General features: G+C 45.8%; 1 protein-coding gene across 1 annotated transcript in view; it reads left to right on the top strand.

Moving 5' to 3' along the window:
• The first annotated feature begins 2,095 nt into the window (after nt 1-2,095).
• The window catches only part of RUNX1T1 (RUNX1 partner transcriptional co-repressor 1), a 120,402-nt gene continuing 111,148 nt past the window's right edge, over nt 2,096-11,349 (top strand). Inside the window, exon 1 of the mRNA XM_080639343.1 lies at nt 2,096-2,354. Coding sequence (XP_080495469.1) covers nt 2,327-2,354 — 28 coding nt within the window. The 5' untranslated portion in view covers nt 2,096-2,326. The remainder of the gene's footprint in view (nt 2,355-11,349) is intronic.

The raw sequence follows: 11,349 nt of genomic DNA, 5'->3' as shown, positions 1-11,349 counted from the left end.
CACATACAACAATTGGGACAAAAGTATCACACCACAAAGATTTTCAGGCTCAACTAAGTTTCTGGATCTGCCACACACAAAGGAAGCCTTATAAAATTTGCTATTTTTACATGATTTTAAAACATTTGAAAATACTTTTTTAAAGGTTCTCCCATAATTTTTGGCCTTGAAATAGACCTCTGCAAAGCAGATAGATAGTTTTTAAATTAGAAATTGATGCCAGACTTGTGGCTTCTCACCATTTTTTGCAAACTGAAATCACAGTAGACCAAAATATGTTCTGATTTATACTCTGCTGAGCTGAATTCATTTCAAGGTGAATTTGACCCTGTATTACTATATGCCAATCAGTTCATTAAAGCCCCATGTCCTTAAATATCTGCAAAAAACGTAGATTTTACCCAGCTTGTAAAACACATTTTAAACATATTTCGAAAATCCACCAACTTTTCAAAGCCAGCCACAGTGGCAGATAAATATTGCTACAAATATGCATATAAATATACATATAAATGATTCTCCCCTCTTCTGGGAATGTGTATGTGCTTATGATAAACACAGGGAAAGCTACTTTGCATTCAATAGGTCTATTTTTGCTTTAGGTTAGGCATTTGTAAATTTGCAAGATCAGGCCTATAGCGTGTGTGTGTGTGCGCGCGCGTGTGTGTGCACGTGTACCTACAGGAATAAAGAATGCAGCCTGATTAGAAGTTCTGCTCCATGCTCACTCTTTTACTTAACATCTGACATTTGAAACAAATGAAGCTAAATGTCCAGGCAGTTCTGACAGATCCAAATCATTATCTGCAACCTGAAAAAAAACCCCCACATTTCTTTTTTTTTTTTACTCAATATATGAAGTTGATGTGGTTTGGAGGGGTTTGTGTGTGTGTGGAGACGCCTTCTTTATACAGCGTCAACGCAATCGCATAAGTACCGGGTTGCTGTAGGTTGTGTGACTGACAACAATGTTCTCTGCAAAATGCAGAAGGGAATGACTGATGAATTGGAAAATATATGGATGCCTATCGAAATGATTATGTAATGAAACACGAAGTCAAACGGTGGCATGCTTCTATTAATTGTAGATGATAGTAATTAATTTTCACTGCAGTTGCAATCATGTATCTGCTTTCAGAAGAATCCAGAATCCCCTTCCAGGAAAGTGTGAAATCACATCGGGGTTCTGCAAGCCATGAATGACTATAAATTTGTTTTTAAAAAAGAGAGAGGGAGGCCTTCCTTGATACTGTACTTTGGAAAAAGGGAAAAACAAAGGGGAAAAAGAAAATTATAATTGTTTTCTCCAAGGCTATTATCTAATGCAAAAGCAAACAGTCTGACTGGAAATCAGCTAACAGAAGGGGATTAGAGAGTAGATCTGAGAGTGGCTTGATTTCTAGCACTGCTGTCTCTTCACACAGTGATGAGACACAGGCAGAGCAGCCAGGAGCTCTCCAGATGGCTAGAGAAAGTGTTTGTCTTGGGTTACTGCAGGGCAGTCTGGACTCTTAAAGCCGGGGAGGCATCATTAGGGAGCAAGTTAGATGTCCACCCAGTAAAAGCAAACGAAAGAAAGAAAGAGTAGGCAGGCTGCCTGAGAGGGACTGCGCTCGCCTATTGTTAACATATACTTGACCCCCACTAACCTCCTCACGACACAGATGTCTCCTACCTCTATCACCTCCCACTGCTTTAAGCCCTCCCCCCCTGCACCTGGGTAGCGGGGCTGGGCCGGTTGCCGGCAGTATGCTGCCTGCCTCTCGAGGTGCCTGCTAGCGGGGAGCCGGGCGGAGCGGCGCGGACAAGGAGAGCGGAGCGGCGCAGCCTTGGCCGGGAGGCTCGGCTCGGCACTGCAGGGTTCGGCTTCGCTGGGGGCAGAGCGATGCGTCGGCTGCCCGGGTACATGCAGAGACCTCGCCACTGACAGCGGCCGCTCCCTGCTCTCCACATCACGTTTGTCTGCAGTGGCAGCAGCAGCAGCAAGGAGAAGAACCTGGGCATTAACTATCTCGACTTGGAGACTTTGTTTTATTTTTGGTTCTTGTTCTTTCCCGTGGAACCAGCAGTCTCTCTCGAGCTGATCTTCCTTTAAGAGAAAAAAAAAAAAAGGCGAGAGAGAGAGAGGGGAGGGGGGGAAGAGCAGCTGGAGTTTCTCCTCAGCTCGTTTTGACTTTTGTGGACGTGGATCATCTGGACTGGGAAGGGAAGCCGCGCCGCGCTCGCTCTTCCCTCTCCCACCCCTTCGCCCCTCCAGCAGCCTGGGCTGCCGGCTTTCCCCCGAGCAGGACGGGAACTTTTATTTGCAGCTCGCAGCCCGTGGCGAATGGTGGGCATCTCTGGTCCCTTGCAGTGTGAGTACGGGGCGCGGGCCAGGCCGGGCGGGGGGTACCGGGCCCTTCTCCCCCTTCCCACCCAGGCTCCCCTGGCTCCGGGGGGCTTCTATGGCAGTCACTAACCTCGGCGGGCCGGGGCTGCCGCTGTACCAGGGAGAGATTAGCTCTGCTTGTAGCTCTTGCACCCGCTGTCCCCGTCTCGCAAATTCCGAATATTTCTCAGGAGCCCAGAAACCAAGCAATCTAGTTTTGCAGAAAATAATTCTCCCAGCCCTCCAAGTATTCTTTCATGGCGCTGGGGTTCTGTATCGATTTAGGACTTGCCTTTTTTAATTTTTTTTATCCCTGCGTACCCTCTCTCCAGATCGCAGCGCTGGCTAGTGTGAGCCAGAGTGCCTGAAATATTTCTGGTGGGATTTTTTTAGTTTGTTTTGTTTGTTTCATTACAATCATCGGTTTATGTAGCACTGGCAATATCACTCCAGGCTATTTCGCAAGAAATATTTCTGGCGGTGCACACCGTCTTCGGCTGCTCTGCGATCTCGCAAGTATCTCGTATCCTAAAGAGACAGGGCAGCGTTAGGGACTGCATTTCCCAAACTGCAATACAGTTGAATTGTGCCATCTCGTCTAGTGGACTTGAATGGTTTGTTTCCATAAATTTCTAACAGACCATCGGTAAGGGAGACCGGAGGGATGAAAACCATACTCCTGACCATGTAGACAAGCTTTTGACTTTTGACTAGTTCGAGTCCTTTTGTTAGTGCCAAAGTTGCGAGACTGGGCTGCAGTTGGGTTTAGAGTAGGGAAGGTCTTGCCACCCTGACAGGAGTACCCGCGACTCCATTCCACGTTAATTTATAGGGAAATGTCTGTGTTGTTACAGTGCTCTGTTCTCCTAAACGTTAGAGAGAAACTGAAAGTAACTAATCGGACTCAGGTCTTGGATCGCTCTTGCTCCAAGCAAGAACTATAATGTTTCTTTCCTCAGTGCAGTGAGTTGTTCAAAGGCGGGAGGGAGGGAGGGCGAAGGTAAGAGGGGCTGACCCGCTGGTACTCGGCTGCAGCCCGGAGCCCCGAGCCTGGCGCGGTGGGACCGCTCTGCCCAGCCGCTGCCGGAGGAAACGGCCGCCTCGAAGCCGCTCGGGTTTCTGCGGTGGAGCAGCCCTCGATGTCCAGAAACGCAGCAGGCTCTGCCAGTTACTCCCTGATACCTCTGCCTTGCCCCAAATCACGGCTGGGAAAGGATTTGGTGCCTCCCGCAGCCGCCTCTTGATCGTGCCGCCCTGGAGCCGTCAGCTCCTGCCTGCCGATCGCTCGGATGCGGGCTGCGATTGCTAAGCCCGCGGAGACAAACCCTTCCCGAGAGAGCGGCTGGAAGGGTCCGTGGCAGCGGCGGCGGGGCTGGACTGCCTGCCCGCCCGTGCTCGGCGGCGCTTGCCCCGGGTACGCTGCCGCCGCACTCCTGCCTTGGTCGGCGGGGCAGGACGCACGCAGTGCAGCAGGCATGGCACGGTATAGCAGGGGCTGGGCAAAGATAGGTACAGACCTCCCAAAAGCAGCCTGCGGGAGCTGCCGTGCTGTACCCGGGAACACAGCAAGTCCCAAACGTTTGGCCATAGGCACAGCCCTGACTTCTGAGTCCTGGTATGTACAGCCAAGCGCTTGCTACAGCAAATATTCGTGTGCTTAATGTAACGCTGACCCCTTTAACTTTTAACATCGCTTCCTCTAATTAATCTGTTCAGGCCCCAGACTTAAATGGCTGTCCACAGCTGCTGCAAATTGATTTATCCCCTGATGGTGGTCTGGGTTGCTGACCAAAGCAGGATTTTTTCTTTTTTTCTTTTTTCTTCTTTTTTTTTTTTTTTCCCCTTCCCCTCCCCATTTTTGGTCTACTAATCTGTTTTGACTTATTTCTTACTTACTGTAATGCTTGCATGCTTTTTGAGGGACTTAGAAAACATTTTCTTTTGACGTGTAGCTAGAAACATAATTATTGTATTTGTAAACACAATATGTTAGGGCTAAGGGTGAATATAATTTATTTAATTACACCCTTGTAGCCTTACACTTCCGTCTCCATTTCTGAATCTTGACAGATGCAATGGAAAGTTTAAATAAGCAACTTTGTTAACTGTAGTTTGAAGCCAGACATGAAAGACATTTTTAGATTTGAATTCTATTGTCCAGGTTTTCTGTTCTGCTTTTCTGTTAACGGTTTAGTGAATCTGGCACGATGAGAGAATTGAAACTGGTTCCTAATGGTTGTTAAAGCTAATGCTTGACCTTTCCATGGGAAGTCTGAAAACCTCATTCAGTTTATTCTGGGCTGATTTCCTTAGGAAATCCAAGACGATCAGGGAATTTCCTTCAGTTTGGCTGAATGCTAAAAAGTTAGTCTATCTTGTTTATACCTTCTGGGTTTAGCACTAGGTGTTTTGGTGGCTCCCCATCGACAGAAAAAATACTAGGGAAATATGTGAATATGGTTTATTCATTACTGTGTAGTCTTTGAAAAGACGAAGTTGGCAAAGGCTTTGTTAGGTGTGAGATGCACTGCAAACATGCTGTGAAGGTTTTTAATTACAAGTTATACTTAATTTGATAATAACTTTTCTAAGGTCAGTTTTATCATATGTGAACCTTCACGTAACTACTACTCCTTTCACTTCATGAGTCACTTTTCTTCACTGTCATGGGAAGCTCAACTACACATCAGGGCAAGAAATCTGAAATCCCACCAAAAACCCAACCCACCCTTAAATCCGTTTATGCCTCTGGAAAGCTGAAGCCAGGCAAGGGGTACAGGAGATGATGGCATGGCTTCTTCTCCTGGCCCTGTGTTTGCAGAGGGTGAATGGCTGTAGGAGACAAGAACCATTCTGTTTGTAATGGAATGCAGACAGCAGTGTTAGGTCACTGCTTCCTGGCAACTGCTGCACAAGTTGTTTTTCTTCAAAGGCTTTGAGCTTTTAAATAGTTTCCAAAATCTTTTTAAGTAAAACATTGCCTTCTACCAGTTTTGACCACCTTAACGTTAACTCGTTTCGTGCCTAAATAATGGACCAGTAAAACATCACACGGTGTCTCTCATCTGTATGTGCTTAACACTATGTATGCCTGCGTGCACATGGAGTTTTGTACTGGAAGTATTGTTTATAGAATAAAGGGGAGAAAAATAGCTCCACCTGGAGTGCTGGTCAGTGGTTAGTCAGTTTGGAACATTCTTCCCTGTCAAATCTTGTTTCTCACTTCTCTGAAATGAACTTCAGACGACAGGCGTTGAATGTGGAGCTCACTTAACTGGGGTACTGCACAGACTGCAAACTCCTCCTTGCCAGACACTTGGGGTGAAGTAGGCATCTGCAGTGTTTGCATTGGGGGTGATGGGAGAAAGGGCTTGCAATTGTCATTTTCATCTTTAAAATCCACTTGCCACACTCCATTACTGTTAAATCTTTAGCTAATTGAATAAAGATACTTTTATGTTGCTATTGCAGGAGCTTGAGATTTTTTTAGATGGGGAGGGAGATCTTGTTCTTTGTTCTGTAGAAACTTCAACTTGTCACACAGAGATCAAGAAGCCTTATCAGCTCAAATAAAACGTGAATGTGGTGTTGTGAAGGGGTTATTTCTCATGGCTTGGCTAAAGAAACTTAAAAAGGAAATTATTTTTTGAGTACATTAAAAAAACTTTGATTCATGTAGTTAGTAGCAGCCTCTCTTTTTCATACAGCCTTTACTAGCAACCTATAACATTTATGAGTCTGAACTGATATTGAATTTTGCGTAGGTAGTGAGTGTAAATTCTGAAAACACTGGCGTCCAGATTACATTTTCTTCACCTTCTTTCACATGGAAGAGCTAAAAAGTTTAAAATCTGAACTTTTGATGTAAAGGGTCTTGGTTTTCCACGTGGAAGTTCCTTTTTACAGAATTGCTTTAAAATCTCAGTTATTCTGTTCTTATTTACTATAAACTTGATTAGTTTGATACATGGTAGCATAAATACATCAGGAAGTAGTATACTGTGTGGTTTTGTGGATAAAGAAAAATCATCAGCAGATGTAAAATCAAAGTCAAAATATCCTGCCCTTTAAAAGGCTTTTTTTTTCCTCCCAAAGTATTTTCATCTGAAAGACATTTGACTTCCATCTTTATTTTTTTTTCCTGTCATCAATATGAAAGTTTCCAAATAATGTTTAGAGAACAGTGGACATTTTATTAAAGTAAACATTAGTTCAGTATAATGGAGGTAATTGTAAGTGATAAGAGGAGAGCAGGTTATCTGTGTGTTGTTTAAACATAAGGAGCTATTTTGCACCATTTCCAGTAGCCATCTGTAGAGGAGAAGGGTTTGCACCTGTCTGTCCACACTAATTATAGATTAGGTCCAAAGAAATGAAATTTGAGTAAGCTTTCTCTTAATGAAATCCATAGTGATTTTATTGTAAATGTGTTTTGTGTACAGACGGTGATAGTTGTGCTGTGAGTAAAACAAATTGCTGTATGGCTGTCATGTACTTGTAGTTGTAAACCAAGATACTGCTGCATTAACAAAGGTGCTGAATAAAAATGTGGCACTCCATTTAAGTCCTAGGCTTCAGTGATGGCTTTAACTAGGTTTAGTCAGAAAGGTTCACTGTAAGCACTGTCTTTTAGGGGTATATTTCAGCAAAGGCTTCTTGGTTCCCATCGCTTTTGTGTCAATGTACTGACATATAGATGGTCCTTGCGCTGAAATACAAGGTAGAAATGGTTTCATGTTAAATACATACACAAACACATGCAGAGTGTTTCAGGAATACTCTCCTCTGGTTTAACACTATAGTACTAGATTAAGTGGAAAGAGAAATGCATTCTGCAGTAAAAGGTCACATGAATTTCTACCGCATCTGTTTATAGTAATTATGAACATAATTAACATAAGAATTACCAGTGAAGTAATGACAAGATGAGCTATGAGAAATTATGCCATGATGGTCATATGTTGGAATTCTCACATTATAGCACACTAGAATTCACATATTCAATGCAAGAAAGAAAATGTTAGATTTTTATCTATTTTAATGCTTCAAAACTTATCTGCCTGGGGCAGATGGACTTTACGCTTTATAGGAAGGTAACCCATTATTAAGAGAGAGTCAGTTGAAATTAAGATTTCTAGCCTGCAGCTTGGACTTCGAGACAGCTGTGCTTATGGAACGCCACTTCTGTTACACATTTGTACTCTGACTGTATTTTATTAACACACATTGCTTTATTTTTAAATGTGAGTGTTTTCGCAGCAAACTGTTTACATTAGGAAGGATCTTGGATTAGTTTTGCTTCAGAGAATTGTGATTTGAGTAGTAAAACTGCCTGTCAGACTGGTCAACATAGATACGACGCACATGGTGGCCCTGCAAGATGAGAATCTTGTTGATCCTAAATTAGTTCGTGGCATGATACCTATGTATTTCAAGCAGATAAGCCATAACAAGTAGTCCTTAAAAAGAGCAATCTCTCATTTGTACATCATATTTTGAAAGAGCATATACAGAGAAAAAGCTCTGTAGTGCCTTGCAGGTTGGATTAAAGTCACTTTTCTGTAGAAATGCATAGAACATACCATTAAGTTTAGGGCTAAGGTTTCAAACCAGTTGACTAACTTTTGTAATCTGACCTGTATGATTACCTCTAAATATGGTTGTCACACAACTGACAACTGGAGGAAGTTGAGGGAGAAGTGTTCCTTCTTCAGGGTAAAAATACTGGCTGAGGAATGCATAGTAAATTTGACATGTGAAAATCAGTTTGCCTTTAATGACGAAAATCAAAGTCCTGTTTTTGTGATGGGAAAATTAGCCAAACTGCTGTCTTTCTAAGGTTAAAGAGAGTGGTTTATGAAAAATAATAACAAAAAATATCTTGTGCTATGTCTCAGTGATACCAAGAGGTTTTCCCATTATTGGATTAGTGGAGGATTTGTGACAGACCCCTTTTTATCTGACATTCATTGCGGTGACATGATTTTCACACACGTACCCCTCCCCCATATAGGTTCTGGTTTTTCACTTTGTATTATGTGCCAAATTCCCTTTATTTTCATGTGGAAAAAAACCTGCTACCTTGGACGAGTGATTTGGCAAGGAGTTCTGCACTGAACAATGCCTGTCTCACTCTAGTGTGTCATTGTCTTCATCCCAGCCTTCACGGTGCTTCTTTGCAGATGTGCAATGGAAATGTGCTTCTTTAACAAACAAGTGTTGATTCCTAGGGAGAAACATATTTAAAACTTGAAAACCTGAGCGCACAGAATTCGCTTGGCAACCTGGTGCTGGAGTAGCCATTTTGCTCGGTGTTTGTGCTTGTGGTAGGCAGGCTGGGCTCCTTTGCTGCCTCCCTCCCCATACCTCATAACCCAGTCCTCCTGATGAATGTCGTCAAAATAAACCCTCTGTTTTCTCAAAACCTGTGTTGTTAAGCACATGGAACGACTCTGGTTTATCGTTTATTCTCTGGCGAATGATGCCACCACTTGTGGCGGCAGTGTAGTGTTTAGGCTCTCCTGCCACTACCAAGGCTGAGCGGTTTGGGTTAGGTCTGGAGTTGGTCAAATCAGGAGCGGGTATACCCCGCTACCACCCTGGGCCGGGAAACTTCTGGAGCTGTCCTGCTCCGTGCAGGATGTAGGTCACTGAAGCAGGAGCTGGCTGGAGGCGGTCATGGGGACGTTGACTTGGTGGAAATGGAAGCGACCTCAGGTGAGGGAGCCCCTGGGATTCAGCACTGTCCTCCCCTGGGTCTCTGGCAGGGTCCTTTACCGGACAGGTTTCAGGGCAACTTCCAATGGCAGCCTGCTGTCGAGCTCCTGCCTGGGCTTGGGCACAAGCACGGAGGGGAGCACCCGGGGAGCCACCGCCTTCTCACCCGGTGGGCGGCGCGGAGGTGGCGCCTCTCCGCAGGCCGGGAGCGGCCTCCCCGGGGACCCCGCGCTCGCCGTGCCATCCCGGCCCGTTCCCTCGCACCCACTGTACATCCTCTGGCCTCCGTCTGGGCCGCGCTGATACCGTAATCGCCCCGATGCACGCCGCCGTCCCGCTTTCCCCGCACCAGCAGGGCCACGGATGCGCGATGTGCCGTCCTTGCGCCGCAGATAAACTGCGAGGCGTCTAAGGCGCACAAAGCCCGGGCCGCGCCGGCGCCTCTCTCCCTCCCTCCGCCGGAAGGTAACTCCACCCGCGGTTCGGGGAGAGGCGGGCGGGAGCGGGGACACCCCTCACTGCCCCTCGTCGCCCGGCCCTCCGACTGGATCCCTCGGCGCTGCAAAAGTCGATATGTGTGGGGAGAAGTGAAGATGTAACCTTTTATCTAGCCCCCCCCGCCCCCCGAGCGGGCGGGGGATTTACAGGCAAAGATTAGCTGGCGGGGAGAAGGGATCTGCCTTTTGTTGTGCGTGGGGCGGCAGCGGCCTGCGCGCTGCTTCCCACTCGCCCTGAGCCGCCCTGAGGGGAGCGGCGAGGCGGGGGTCGTCCGCCGGGGTGGGAAGAAGAGGTGGCCGGAGAACAATAGGTTACGGAGGGACTCCACTTTAAGCACAGCCGAAGGAGGAGGAAAGCGGCTTGTCTGGGTGTCCCACGGGACAAGGGCGGGGAGGAAGGGACCGGCGGGGATGCAGAGCCCCCAGCCCGGCGCTGGCAGAGGCCAGAGTGAAGCCCGGCGTTGCTGTGGCCGAGCACGCCATCCTTGCAGCCGATCTGTCTCGGGAGGTGCTGGCAGCAGCGGGCACCTACCGGGCAGTGTCACTTGTCCGGGTGGCTTCCGTGGAGGCTCCTGCCTTCCAGGCACCCCGCGGAGGGTGACAGCGGGTGTTAGAGAAAGTGGCCTCTTGTCTTTATATGTGTATATATATTGGGTTTTGGTGGTTGTTTTGGACTTTGGATGGTGATTGTTCAGTTCTTGCTACATCAAGATGATTTGCGCGTGAAGTGTATGCACGCGTGCTGCTTTAGCAAACGGCTTTATCAGCGATTGTATCTTAAAGCAACATTAAGCAATTACCTTTAAAATATATTTAAAAGTTTGAAATATTTATATTGCTATTTCACTTTGTCAAGTGTTTGCACAGATAGATATTATGATCCGGTAACTAAAAGCCTAATTAAAATTTGTTTAAAGCCAGGGGGGCATGCGTTCTTGTTGACAGCAGCAGATCGATAGGGTAAGACAATAGAGCCCCATTATTTTACTTCCATTGACTGAGCATATTGACATTTCAGGTTTGAGATTGCCTCAGTGAACATGATGAAACACCGAAATTCACGAACCAACTGTCTAGAGTGGCACATATATTACTGTATGTCATCTCTGCCTTCAGGTTACCTTATCACTGAAGCAGAATGGTAATGCAGCAGAGTACTTGAGAGGGGTTAGGGCTCTATCAGTTAAGAAGCTGACACATAGCAGGTTTCAGTAGTAGCTTTAATTATGCCTAGAATTATATACTGGAGAAAGAAGATGGTCCTTGTTACCTGCTGCTGCGCTTCAGAGTTTACAGGCTCAGAAGCAACCAGGGCAACAAGGTATTTATGTTTCATATTCTATATACATGACTTGATACCTTAAACTTTTGCAGGAGCCCAGGGACTTCTGGTTGTGCTGTTTGCATGCTTGCAATGTTCACCAATGGCAGCATCTCAACCTGGTCTTGATGCTCAAGCTCCACAGCACCTGTTAGACCAGATCTAGCAGGTCTCCCATTCTGAAGATTGCAAAGGAAATAAAGAACAGCTTCAAAATAAATAAACACACTCTGAGTTTCTTCCCACTTAACATGCTTTATTGACAATGCTCAGGGAATTCAGTGCAGTGAGACTGTGGCAGAATTATACATATGAAGCATTGTAAAAAGAAATGCCTGTGTGGTATGTGCATCTGTATGCCTAATTGTATATACCAGTTTTCTCTGATTGCATATAAATGCATATATCAAGAAGGCCCAGTGGCTGCAGAGCATACAACATATCTT

This window comes from Psittacula echo (assembly GCF_963264785.1).
Source record: "Psittacula echo genome assembly, chromosome: 2".
In the NCBI taxonomy this organism is placed as follows: Eukaryota; Metazoa; Chordata; class Aves; order Psittaciformes; family Psittacidae; genus Psittacula; species Psittacula echo.
Note: the sequence above shows the minus strand (reverse complement) of the source record. Positions and strands in the feature narration are given on the sequence as shown.